This window comes from Cibotium barometz, chromosome 43 (assembly GCF_041138505.1).
Source record: "Cibotium barometz isolate CiBa-2024 chromosome 43, ASM4113850v1, whole genome shotgun sequence".
Lineage (NCBI taxonomy): Eukaryota > Viridiplantae > Streptophyta > Polypodiopsida > Cyatheales > Cibotiaceae > Cibotium > Cibotium barometz.
This window is the reverse complement of record NC_141088.1, coordinates 38,943,376-38,956,662: the sequence shown is the minus strand read 5'-3', so window position 1 is coordinate 38,956,662 and position 13,287 is coordinate 38,943,376. Positions and strand designations below refer to the sequence as shown.

The following is a 13,287-nucleotide window of genomic DNA, read 5'->3' as shown; positions in this document are numbered from 1 at the left end:
TCTGCATGTATCTAAGTAGAAGACCTCCTCATGTGAATTTTTGAAGGATGAACCTCTCCCAATATTTATGTCCTCGCGAGGAGAGCAATCAATTCCTGAAAATTAAAAAAGTTCTCTCAAAGTCCAATGGAAGCTTGAAACTAATTGTATTCCTAGCTAAAACCATTCAAGGTTATCGATACCATATCATTGTCATCTTTTAGTGATCCAATAGAAGCAAGGTCATCTGTAAGCCCTTTTCATCAAGTAATCATTTATACTCAGTCTCCCTTTGCTCTCATCATGCCACTCTTGCTTCAATAGCATCTTTCGAGTGTTTATATTGTACATCTTCACCAAGGTGTCCCAATGCTCCTTAAGCACTTGTGCATTTGGTGTATGCACAATCATAGAGTCTGTCACAACTAACAAACAACCACATCATCTTTCTAGCTCTTTCATGCCATGCTTTATATGCCTACACCTGCTGTTGTGGAATGGGATTCTCTTCAACAATCTCTTACTCCTTTTCGTCACTTCTGCACTTCTAATATCCTTTTCCCACAAGAAAATTGATCATCCTGAATTTTCAAGCCTAGAAATTGTTCTTGTCCAACCTTCTCACTCTCTATTTGTGACAAGCTATCAGACATCTTTACCTGCAACCAACAAAACACTTGCAACAGAGTTATCTCTATGCAAACTACAACACTGCTTAATTTGCAATGAGCTCACTAGCAACACTTCTGCTTGCTTAAACAATTACAACAAATGACCAGAATGTACATACATATCCACCAACACTAGTAACACTTAGAACATGTGCACAAACTGTCTACGCACCAAATTCACACTATTGCTCTACAAAAACCACAATTCGAGTAAAAACAATCACAAAATAGCACTCACATAATGCCTATAGAAACCTCACAATGTTGAAATGGGACTCCAAATACGCCCAAATCGTCCCAAACGTGCAAACCAAAGTTAACTGCACACAACAAGGTCTTCTTCCTTTACCCAGGAGGATGTCTCAATCCGAGACAATGACTTCATGATCTACTACCTTTAGTTCTCGTAACTATCCAAATGTGTTGCTCCAAAATCAAAGAGGGAAAGAGATGGAATTATCCTTCCCCATGTACCAAAAATGAATATGGAAATTTGAATTTCAAAGATAAGGGTTACTTTAAAATGTTGTTACAAGAAAAAGTACTCATTGCCATAATGGAATTTGAATTTTAAAAGGGGCAACTGACACCTTACATAGACGTGAGCAAGCTTGTGTATGCATTGACAGCAATAATATACCTTATATAGAAGACATGGCAGAGAAATTGCATCTCTACTAGTTTATAACCCCATAAAATCCTACATTAGCACAACATTGCTGGGACGAAAGAACGAGGCATTTCAGGAATTTCCAGGACTCTGGTGAATGTCTTCAAATGCATGCTGTGACCGGAAGCTGATCCACTGGAAGTAGCAGCACCCATTGAGGATGTAATGACAGGCAAAGAAACACCATATCTCCAACAAAGCCCCCAATGAATTGCAGGAGAAGGCACTCATACAACCAGAGCAAGACTCCACAGATATCCATAGAGTCGCAACGGTCGAGAGTCATCTTCTGCTCACTTCCTCCGAATGGAATTGACGACTCTCATGCGTCCTAACAGCCAGTTATTTGCACTTCTTTTCAGCAAGACTTGATAGAAATTCTGTGAACAATTTTTCATATTCAGGCAATTTCCCATAACCTGCAGAGGGCAAATCATCATGGAACACACCACCATCAACACCAAATCCTTGCAAATGAGGCACGCCTTTGGAACAGAGATTAGCAGTATGGGTAAAATCCTTGAAACTTGACATACCTGGGAAATAGTTAATGTCAATTACGTAGTAACAATTGCCTTTTCCACCCTCCCTAATCATATCTAGATTAAAAAGTCTTAGACCCTGCAAAAAAGTAGAGCATGTAAGTGTAAAGTAGGATTGAATCTAATCTTGATCCAGAAAGTAATCCGTAGTTACATCTACCAAGTTTAGCCCATAAGTCTAGTTTGGACAGAAAGCTAACCTATCAACAGTTCATAGAATGACTGCTAAATGCTGCCTCAGATGCTTACCAATCTACAACGAAGTTCTCTAGATAGTGCCTCCAGCATCTCTTTAGGAGGTAGCTCTGGACCAAAAGTAAACCAATAAACCCTCATTCGAACTAAATGCCATTGGCTGCGTCAATAAGGTGGAGTACAGATAATATGATTTAATAGATCAAAAAGACCTGTTAAAAAAACTAGAGGATGAGTAGCTCACCACCAACATTGGGATCAAGGTCTGCCCCATCAGCAGAAGCTGCTGCACACGACACTCGTGGAAAGGGGATAACACCACTCTTTCTGGGTTCATCTTCGCGAACGTCAGGAAGAGAGAACCTACGGACTACTTTGACAATATGTCCAATGATGTAAACCTTGAATAGAACACCACCTGCAGCATAACCAATAAAAATCAATACAGTGCTGATCCTTGAGACTAATTTAAAATGTCCCATCCTGAAAGCAATAACCAACAAAGTAATGCATATTACCATGATTCACAAACTCTTGTAGCACCAAAGGGGGGGTAAGCTCTGACAAACAAACTTCATTGAATGCCAAAGAAAGTGCATGAGACTTTGCTGTGCCATCAATCCATTTTGGTTTAGCAACTGCAAACAAGAATAGCAGTAACACCCATCCTAAGAACCCCAACATAATGCTTCAAGTTTTATTCATTCCTGTGATGTTACTGAACCCCAGACGCAAGCAGAAAATAGTGGAAAAAACGAAAACCAATATTATTTAGCAACAATGTCACGTGATATATCCAGACATGAGATGCATTCAATCAATTGCAAGCACTGACATCCAGATTTAGAATTCTTCAGCCAGACCGATAGCAAAAGTTGCCCATATTTAGCCTTTACAACCAAGAGACTTTTAAAAATGGTGTGAAGAATCCCTTTAAAAAAAGGGTGTGAAATTTCACCTAAAGGAAACTTTAAGCCTGCTTTTGCCGCCTCGTCAGATATGGAAGAAGGGTCAACATCCACAACCAGCTGTTTTGGAACCCCCACCTTGCCTGCACATTTCAATCCATCATAGTTGGCAACAAAGAAAAACAATGTACCCTCTTAGACTTGAGAATGAGAGGAGCATTCAGCTCCCATAGCTTCAAACCTTGAGGATGACAGAAGTTTAGGTCAGACACTTCTTGAAGCATAGACTGCCTATTGTAGACCTTTTTGATAGCTTCTGGTGGATCAAGTATCATAACCTCAGGATTGCTCTGTTTGTAAGCCTGCAGCCAAACATTTTCTAAGAAACAAAGGATAATCGATGCCATTTAGCTTTACAAGTATATGCACTCTTACAATAATTGATGCATTAAAACAAGAAATCCCAAACCCAAAGATTACATGTTGACCTTACATAAAGCCCACCAAAAAAAGTACTGCTCACCTTCAACTGTTGATGCCAAACGTCTCCAGGTATCTGTACAGAAGAGCAATAGAAAGAACTTTCAGGCTTCAACGCAAAAAAGGGCAAACACCAAACTCAAGACCTATAATAGCCGAATTTCCTTTATGAATGATTCAACAACACAGAGTCTGATTTGCATGGGTAGAAGGCTCCTTGCATACCCTTTGTCAGTTCCCCTCTTTAAGCAAATTCAAAGGTTCAATATTGAAACACTTAATTGATAACACATGATGAACTGCTTTCTCTAGGTGAGGACAATTTGAATCAAAAAAGTGTTCCAAAAAGTCTTGGGTAATTAAGCCACTTCTTATTTGATAACTCTTATAGTTCATTTCTTTTTTTAAAAAAAATAAAAGGGGAGAGAAAGAGAAAGAGAGAGATTTGAAAGAACACGGAGTGCAGAGCACCAAGTGAAATAGAGGTGCAGCACGCGGAAGATGGCCATCAACCGGCCGGGTCCCCCCCCTCACCCAAACATCCCATGAGACCACCAATAAAGGTACGGGATGAGGGGAGACCAAGAGGCATTTTTGCCCTATGTAGAGGGGTTAAGTTGACCCCAACCCACTATATGGAATAATAGGCTGCCACTGTTAGCAGTCATCTCCTATCTGTACACTATACCAGGGCCTCTATTGTGGGTGTGCCCGCTCATTTTTAGTGTTTCCCCATTTTTTCCTCTCTCCCCATGTATTTTCCCATTTTTCCCTGAGGTGTGGAGGGCTGTCGGCCAGAAGCTGGCAAACTGCTGTTCTGGTACCCGACCTAGTCAGGTGTCCTGGCCGACTGGCTTATTTGCTGGTCGTGGGCAGTCCAGGACTGGTCATGCTGCTGTCGGCCTGTTTTAGGCTGGCCGACCAGCAGCCTGGGGCCATATAAAATGGCCCCTTGCCCCACACACTTCCCACTTGTGATTCCGGGATTTTCTTTGGTGTATATAGCAGAGTTACACAGCTTCTCTCTCTCTCTTTCATCTGCGTTTTGCTCTCTACTACAGAAGTTGTCTTCATTTCCATTGTGCATTCTGACATGGTATCAAAGCCCCAGGTGGCTTGAAGCTTGGAGATAGTGGGACGTCGAGGGTTTGCTGATTTGAGGTGCTGATTGGAGATTGTTTGGGCTGTACGGGACTTGGAGATCGGGTAGAAGGCGGCCATCACCATTGGACAGCCACCTTGCATATTATTTGCAACCTCTTCTTCCCACCCATCCTCCCTTCACAAGACCTTGTGAACCCTTGAGATGGCAGACAATGGCATATGGAAGGTAATGGAGTCCGTTTTGGAGTCTTATGACTTGGCTGATTTCATTGTTGTTGGGGTTCCACGGCTAGAGTTGGAAGACGGGGAGTTACCCTCTATATGGAAGGAACGGGAGGCTCAGGCACAGTTATGGGATAGTGTCAATGCCCACGTCCATTCTTTCATCTTCCTAAATTGCACACCACAGGTGATCAATCACATAAAGCATATGACGCTGGCTAGAGGGATTTGGCAGCATTTGGCTTCTCTGTACAACAAGGTATCACGCATGAAGAGGATCTCCTTGGAAGTTCAGATGCAGGTGATGAATCCTGCAAAGTCGTCGACGATGCGGGAGCACATCAACAAGTTGCAAGCTCTTCAACAAGAGGTTCTCCAGGTAAGGAAAGAGATATCGTCAGAGGATATGGCCATCATGCTCTCGTCCCATTTGCCCTCTCAGTACTCATCATTTTACTCCTCTTTGATCACCAATGGCAAGCTCAGCACCATCACTTCGGAGTAGCTTGTGCCAATGGTCTTGGACCAAGAAGAGCGATTTACAAACCCTCCACAAGGCGGAGGTTACGAGGCCTTGACTGGCCAGCGGTCGAAAGGCCATAACAACAACAACAAGGGCAAAGGGAAGTCTTCTGAGAAGAAGACAGACCATGATAAACTGAAGGCCGTGCAGACCTGTAACGATTGTGGCGAGAAAGGCCACTATTGGAGGAAGTGTCCCAAGCGGAATAATGAGAAGAGTGTTGATTCTTCAACTTCAGCTGCAAAGACTCCAGCCTTTGTGCACTTGGAGATTTTGGTCACAAATGCTTCATATCCTTCGAGCAAGGAGGCGGTTGGCTTCACCGCCAGGGATACTCAAGAGTGGATTCTTGATAGTGGTGCTTCTAGGCACACGACTCCTTCCCGTGATTTCTTACAGGATCTTAAACGGCAGTCAGGTCGCATTTTCATTAGTGACAATTCCACCATACCAATTCAGAGTGAGGACCGGATGGAGATCATTCCCAATGGCAGAGGAAGGGAGCATTCCTCTCGTGTACTTAACGTCCCCGCACTTGGTTTTCATATGTTGTCAATGCATGAGGTTTGCAAGACTGGCTTCCGGGTGGTGTTTGAGGAGCGTTCTGTTGCTCTACGGGACAGAGAGACAGGCCAGGTTGTTTGGGAAGGCAGAGTGGAGAACAGTATATACAAACTCTCAGCACTCTACTCTCTTACAGGCTCTCAAATTGGTGACTTGTGGCACTTTCGATTTGGCCATTTAAATCTGGATGCGCTGCAGCGAGCTTTCCAGGACCAGATGGTGATTGGCTTGCCAAATGTTGGCAGCAGGCAAGGACATTGTAGTTCTTGCATTCATGGTAAGCAGCACAAGGAATCTTTTCTGAAACAGGCTTCCACACGGGCTTCGAAACCTTTCGAGTCGGTACACACTGACTTGTGTGAACCTATGCAGACGCCATTCTTGGGAGGTTCTTTGTATTTTATGCTGCTTGTTGATGATTGCAGCAGATTCACTTGGGTTTATTTCCTTTCTCAGAAGGACAAGGCTTTTACTCGGTTCAAGGAGTGGCATGTGATGGTGGAGAAAGAGTCTGGCTTGCAGATAACTCTTCGGGCTGACAAAGGAGGAGAGTTCTCTTCCAATGCATTTGTGCGGTTTTGTGCGGAACATGGCATCAAGTGGGAGCTGGCCAATACAGGTTCACCTTCGGAGAATGGAGTAGTTGGGCATAAGAACAACAGGACTGTGGTGGAGATGGCGAGGATAATATTGGAGCATCGTGATCTTCCTCGTCCACTTTGGGGAGAGGCCGTGGCTACAGCTATCCATATCCTCAACCATTCTCCGACGGCTTCAGTACCGAACATGACTGTCATGTGCATGATTGCCCATGGACATTTCCTGGAACTAATCTTGAAGGGGCAACCAGAAAAACAGATTAGAGCTAGGATTTTGAGCACAAAGTGCAAAAGAGGCAGTGTTGGACTTGGTGCAACGCATGGAAGACTTGGAAGAGACTGTCGGCTGCAAGACAAGGGGCTGTCGACTGAACAAAGTGGAGTCGGCTGTACCAGGAGAAAGGCGGCTGCAGGCGCTCAGTGTTTAATGGAGAAGTATGCCAGTTGGCTGTATGTGCTCATTGGATAGATCATTCACTCCCCCTTTGGGTGTGGGTCTAGACTAGGACTAGAATAGGTATTTTACTATCTTTTCAAGGCAGCCCATGGCTGTAAGGATTATGTACCTTTTTGTACCATATGAAATCCTGGATTTCCAGCCATCTCTCTCTCTCTACTCTCCCTTCTATCTGTGTTTTTGCATCAACATGTTCTAGATGGTGTTTAGGGCTGAAAGAAGACTCTCAGAGCTTCCGCGTGTTACAATGACTCCCTTTGAGGCATATTTTGGCAAGAAACCAAATGTCTCCCATTTCCATGTGTTTGGGAGTGATGCATATGTTCACATTCCAAATAAGTAGAGGGGAAAGCTTGACTCGAAGTCCCAAAAGCTTGTCTTTGTGGGATATAACTCTCTTTGCAAAGGATACAGGTTGTATGACCCGGAGCAAAACGAGGTTGTCGTCAGCAGAGATGTGGGTTTGAATGAGCGTGTTCCAGCTTCCACTGTTGATGAGCCGCCACTTCTTGGAGACCAAATGATTATGATGATGATTCCCAGTCGATTGTTCTAGCTGGACAACCTCAGTCAGTTGAGGAGGTTGAGCCCGCAGCTGGAGATGAGCCCCCGCAGCTGGAGCTTCCCTCCAAATGGACCACAGAGGACGGACCTCGAAGATCGCATAGAGTTTGTGACAAAAGTCATTCAATGGAGCTCTTACAAGTAAACTATGCTTTGATGTCTCGTATCATGCGGGACAAAGAGCCCACTTCCGTAAAGGAAGCCCTTTCACAAGATACTTGGAGGAAAGCCATGCAGGTGGAATTGGATGCCATAGAGAAGAATAAAACTTGGAAGTTGGTTCCGAGGCCGTCAAAACGGTCAGTCATTGGTGTCAAGTGGGAAGTATACGTCAGATGGGTCGGTGGACAAACACAAAGCTAGACATGCGGCTAAGGGTCATGCTCAACAACCTGGCATCGACTATGAGGATACCTTTGCACCGACAACGAGAATGACCATGATTCGGACCGTTCTTGCCCTTGCTTCTTCTCAACGGTGGCCCGTATATCAGATGGATGTGAAGTCCGCATTCCTTAATGGTGACGTGCAGGAGGAGATGTATGTTGAGCAGCCTCCAGGCTTTGAGACTCCAACATCAAAGGGGATGGTTTACAGGTTGCAAAAAGCCTTGTATGGTCTTAAGCATGCTCCCAAGGCTTGGAATCACAAGGTTGATTCCTTCTTTCTACAGACTAGATTTTAAAGATTAGTTGCAGATCCTAACTTGTATCTCTTTCAGGAACACGACATGGTCACGTTGATCATCCTTTATGTGGATGACCTCATTCTCACTAGCGGTCATGTGGAGCACATTGCAATGACGAAGACTGCCTTGTCAAAGGAGTTTGAGATGACCGATTTAGGCTTACTCCACTTCTTCTTAGGATAGGAGATTTGGCAAACCCAAAGGGGATTCTTTGTCTCTCAGCAGTGGTATGTGAAAGAAAGTGAAGCAAATATAAAACACAGATGTAGGCCCAGTTACAAGACCTGTAAATGCTAGAAACATATGTTTATTGCTGAAATCTGAGCACGAGGGAAGCCCGTAGGTGCTGTACAATGGTGAGAAGCAGTAGCAACTGCTAATGACCTCAACTGAATGCTAAAAAATGAGATGAATTGGGGGAAAGGGAGCCAGCCCTTATATATCCCCCCAAGATGCTGGTCGGCCAACTGTAGCATGCCGACAACATGGCAATAGCATAAAATGCCTAAAAATACCAAAAATTGGTAGAAAAATGCTGAATAATCTCTCCCGAGATATGCCAATGCAGGGCCTCGTAAATGGCCAATACAAACATGAAAAAGGTGATGTAGAACCTCTAGAGATGATATAATCCAACAGTATGTCCATGAGTTGCTTGAGGCCTTTGGGATGGAGAACTGCAAGCCTATCATGTCACTGATGGACCCGAACACAAAGCTTACAGTGAATGATCCTTGTGAGCCGGTTGATGTCTCACTGTACCGGAAGCTGGTTGGTTCATTGATCTGATTGCTCAACACCAAATTGGACTTGAGCTTTCCTGTGGGGCTGTTGAGCTTGTTTATGCAGACACCGTTGAAGTCTCATTGAGATGCAGGATTGCGGATCTTGCAGTATCTAGTATCTGTAGGGTACGAAGGATCTAGGACTCTTCTACGACAATGGAGGTGAAACGAAGGACCGAGTTCGACTCCAAGGTTGGAGTGACTCGGATCGGGGAGGAGATCCAGACTATTGCCTTGTCATCTACAAAGGCAGAGTACCAGGCTGCTTGTGGTGCTGCTTGCGAGGTTGTGGCTGTGGAGGTTGCTTGGTGAGATTGGGTTTCCACAGAAGGAGCCCACGGTCATCTAGTGCGATAACCAGAGTTGTATCGCTATTGATCAGAACCCGGTCTTCCATGCCCGAACCAAGCACATAGAGATACAATATCACTTTGTTTGTGAGAAGATCTTGGTTGATGACATCTTGCTTCTTTATTGTTCGACGGAGGACAACGCGGTGGACCTCTTCACGAAGTCTCTACCTCAGGCTATGCTCCGGCAGCACTCCAGTTTACTAAGATTGGTTCCACATCCAGGAGCTAAGAGGGGTGTTCGCAATTATCTCCTGTCTGTACACTATATCAGGGCTTCTGTTGTGGGTGTGCCTGCCCGTTTTTAGTGTTTCCCCATTTTTTCCTCACTCTCCATGTATTTTCCCATTTTTCCCTAAGGTGTGGAGGGCTGTCAGCTTTCCTCAGAAGCTGGCCGACTACTATTCTGGTACCCGACCTGGTCAGGTGTCCTGGCCGACTGGCTTATTTGCTGGTCGTGGGCAGTCCAAGGCTGGTCGTGCTGCTGTCGGCCTGTTTTAGGCTGGCCGACCAGCAGCCTGGGCCATATAAAATGGCCCCTTGTCCCCCCACACTTCCCACTTGTGATTCTAGGATTTTCTTTGGTGTATATGAAAGAGTTACACAGCTTCTCTCTCTCTCTCTTTCATCTGCGTTTTGCTCTTTCATCTGCGTTTTGCTCTCTACAGCAGTTGTCTTCATTTCCGCTGTGCATTCTGATAGCCACATGGAAGCATGAGAAGCAAAGGGCAAGAATCCATTCCAACACCCCCCCTCGATGCGAAGCCCAAAGCCGAGTAGTAGAGCCAGACCCATAATGCAATGTGCACACATGTGGACATGGCTAATCTCATAGCTAATCCCCAATTAGGCAGTCCTAGGGTAGATTTAGGGCATTAGCACGCTCAGGTTGGGAAGAAGAAGCAAGTCCACAAGCATCACCATGGCTCAGCCTATAACCGGCCCCCACATAGAAGTGTACTTTGGCTATCGCTTTGCTCTTCTAAGTATCAGGAAGCTGGCCCACAGCATGTACTCGGACATGGACATCATCAAGGCTGTTGGCAGACCAGAATATTCAGGATTTATTATCACGTTATGTGAGTCGTGTTACTCGCTGACTGGTGAATATGGAGCTCTATAAGAGGCTAGGCCCAAACATGGTCATAAGCATCTGATCCCCAGTTGGGGGCAGGTCATAGTTAGTCCATACTACATAGTCAGTCTTTTGGTCAAGAATTCAATCCCTTTTGGAAGGCCAAAGGCCATGGGAGTTGTACAGATATACATCTTTTTGTATCATAGTAATATACTGAAAATACAGTTCATCTCTCTCTTCTATCTGCTGTCTATTCATTGCTATTGCATTAGTGTTCCCAATCAATAGGCTTAGGGTTGGATCAAGTGCACTAAGGCTTCCGCATGCAACATTGGTATCAAAGCATTCAGGCTCAGCCATCTAAGCACTACGGTGTCCCAATAAAGGTGCACAGATCCATCGAAGAAGGCGGCTAGGGTAGCATTTATGAGGTGGTCGGCAATAGGTAAAGCTAGAGGAAAAGCATTCCCTGGGAGTTGTGTGTTCAAAGGAGCATACCGGAGTATCAGGCTTGATCATTCTCAGCAAGAGACCATAGTTGTGTTAAGGAAAAGGGATTGCAGGCATGGGGACAAAGTGGAATAGATGCACAGTTCTCTAACCAGACTTGAAGTGGAATCAGAGGAATGAGGTTTTCAGTCAAAGTATCACAAGTCAAGCAGTCAAAGTACAAAGTCAATCCAAGGAGCAACATGGCTAATCTCATAGCTAATCCCTGATTAGGCAGTAGTCTTAGGGTAGATTTAGAGTACTAGCAAGCACAGGTTGGGAAGAAGAAGCAGGTCCACCAGCATCACCATGGCTCAGCCTATGACCAGCACACACACAAAAGTACTTCGGCTCTAAGCATCAGAACGCTGGCCAACAGCATGTACTTAGACGTGGGCATCATTGGGGCTGGCCGACCAGAATATTCGGGATTTATTCTCATTTTATGTGAGTCGTGGACAAGAAGAACTGGCCAACAACAGGTAAATTGGCTGACTTCTGAATATGAAGCCCTATAAAACGCTAGGCCCAAACACGCTCATAAGCATCAGATCCCCAGTTGGGGGGTCTTTTGGTCAAGAATGCAGTCCCTTTTAGAAGGCCAAAGGCCATGGAAGTTGTGCAGACATACATTTTTTTGTATCATAGTAATATCCTGAAAATACAGTTCCTCTCTCTCTTCTCTCTGATGTCTACTCATTGATATTGCATTAGTGTTCCTAATCAGTAGGCTTAGGTTTGCACACACAAAAGTGCAAACCAACCCTCAGGCTTATATGATGCAACCAATTAAGACCATACCAAGCATAGAGAATGGCAGCTACAGGGATGAATGAAGAGATGATGACTCACTTTATGCAGGATAACATCAAAAGGACCTTGTTCATGAAGTGGTCTGTTGCAGTCTATCGCCATGAATGTAATGCCCTTGCTCCTGTAAGACCAAAGAAATATGATTAATACTCAAAACCGGAACTGTTGCTACTAGCAAAAAGATGCAATGCAATAAGCTCTCCAACAACACCTATCCAGCCTAGAAGAAGACCATGTGGCAATGAACCAAGTCAAATACAATGATAGAAAAGATGCAGGTTGCTCCTGTGATTAAGGAAAAACTAAAAAACACATGGACATTGGAATGACCCTGGTGAATTGTGGGTGAGGTTTACAGATTGATTATGCCGTGTTGAAAATAATCCTAACTCAGACTCGGGCTTTCTAAATCTCCATCACATCCCTCTCATAATTAAGAAAACTGCTTAACACGGGCATTGCGCATGGTTTACATGAGCTATTAAGAGCTTAATGCTAGCATGGGCCTGGTTTACACAGAATAAGCTTGCCATTGTCCTTGATTTGAGTTTAACACGTACTAAACTATGCCATTTCCCATCCCCCGTTCCCTACATTCCGAGGGGGGGGGGGGGGAATACAAAACAGCTTGAACCTATGAAGCACGTGGCTTCTGCCGTCTCACCCATATCTTTCTGTTTTTTTTTAAAGAAGAAAACAATGGCGAGATGACACCAAAAGCGAGAATTGGAGAAAAGAAGTGTACCTAGCAAGGGCAACTAGAGTGGGCTGCACGAAGCTTTGGGTTTTCTTGGTGGTGAGGGCGTATCCCACGGTGAATTTGGAAGGGCTAGCCATGATGATAGTTGGAGAATGCAACAAATCCCCGCAAAAGGGAAGGCCTTCCTCTCTGATGTCCCTCAAGCTTCCATCTTCCTCACAGTCATCATCATCATGTTCGATTCTGCTGCCCCTATCTTGCCCTCGCCTTGCCCTCTGCCAGTCCAGGCCATTGAGCTCCTGTTGACGATGATAACGGTAACGATGTTGCTTTTGCTGCTGGTCTCGGCTTCTCTCCGCTGCAGAATGCCCGCAGAAATGGCCCAGCCCGCCCCTTTTCAACCCCACGCTCCACTCCGCCTCGGAAACCCTCGGGCACACTGTAACAGCCTCTCCGTCCATCCTCATGTCCGGGGCCGAAACAAGAAGCTCTCCGGAATATTTCTCTCTCTCTCTCTCTCCAAACACACACAGAGATTTCCCAGAAAAATCCTCCCACAGGATATACTCCTTGCCCCCCAGAAACTCTAGAAAAGACGCAGGATATCCCCCCCCCCCCCCCCCCCCCCCCCCCTTCCGCCCTCAAAAACCCGAGAAAAGACGCAGCATATGCCCCCTGCCCTTTAACACCCGAGGAAAGACCTGATCTCAGAAATCCCAGAAAAGGCGCACTGATCTCAGAACCCTAGAAAAGACGCAGTATATGCCCTTAAGTCAGATAACCCTAAACAATGGCCACGGGGCCAGAAACCCTCACTTTGCTTCAGAATTGGCCACTTCTGCAGCGTCGATCATGCTGGGAGCAACCATATCTGCAAGCACTATGGTGGGGAGAGCAATGGCTGAC

General features: G+C 45.2%; 1 protein-coding gene across 1 annotated transcript; it reads right to left on the bottom strand.

Annotated features, from left to right (window-relative positions):
- Positions 1–1,121: 1,121 nt before the first annotated feature.
- Positions 1,122–12,997, bottom strand: LOC147613898 (inositol-tetrakisphosphate 1-kinase 4-like). Its single transcript, XM_086781903.1, has 10 exons — positions 12,427–12,997; positions 11,721–11,802; positions 3,489–3,521; positions 3,207–3,327; positions 3,016–3,108; positions 2,576–2,695; positions 2,302–2,475; positions 2,112–2,167; positions 1,857–1,941; positions 1,122–1,739 (listed from the first exon to the last, which is right to left on the bottom strand). The coding sequence occupies exons 1-10, from the start codon at positions 12,846–12,848 to the stop codon at positions 1,663–1,665; spliced, it is 1,263 nt and encodes a 420-aa protein (XP_086638029.1). The 5' UTR covers positions 12,849–12,997; the 3' UTR covers positions 1,122–1,662.
- Between the last annotated feature and the right edge of the window lie 290 nt (positions 12,998–13,287).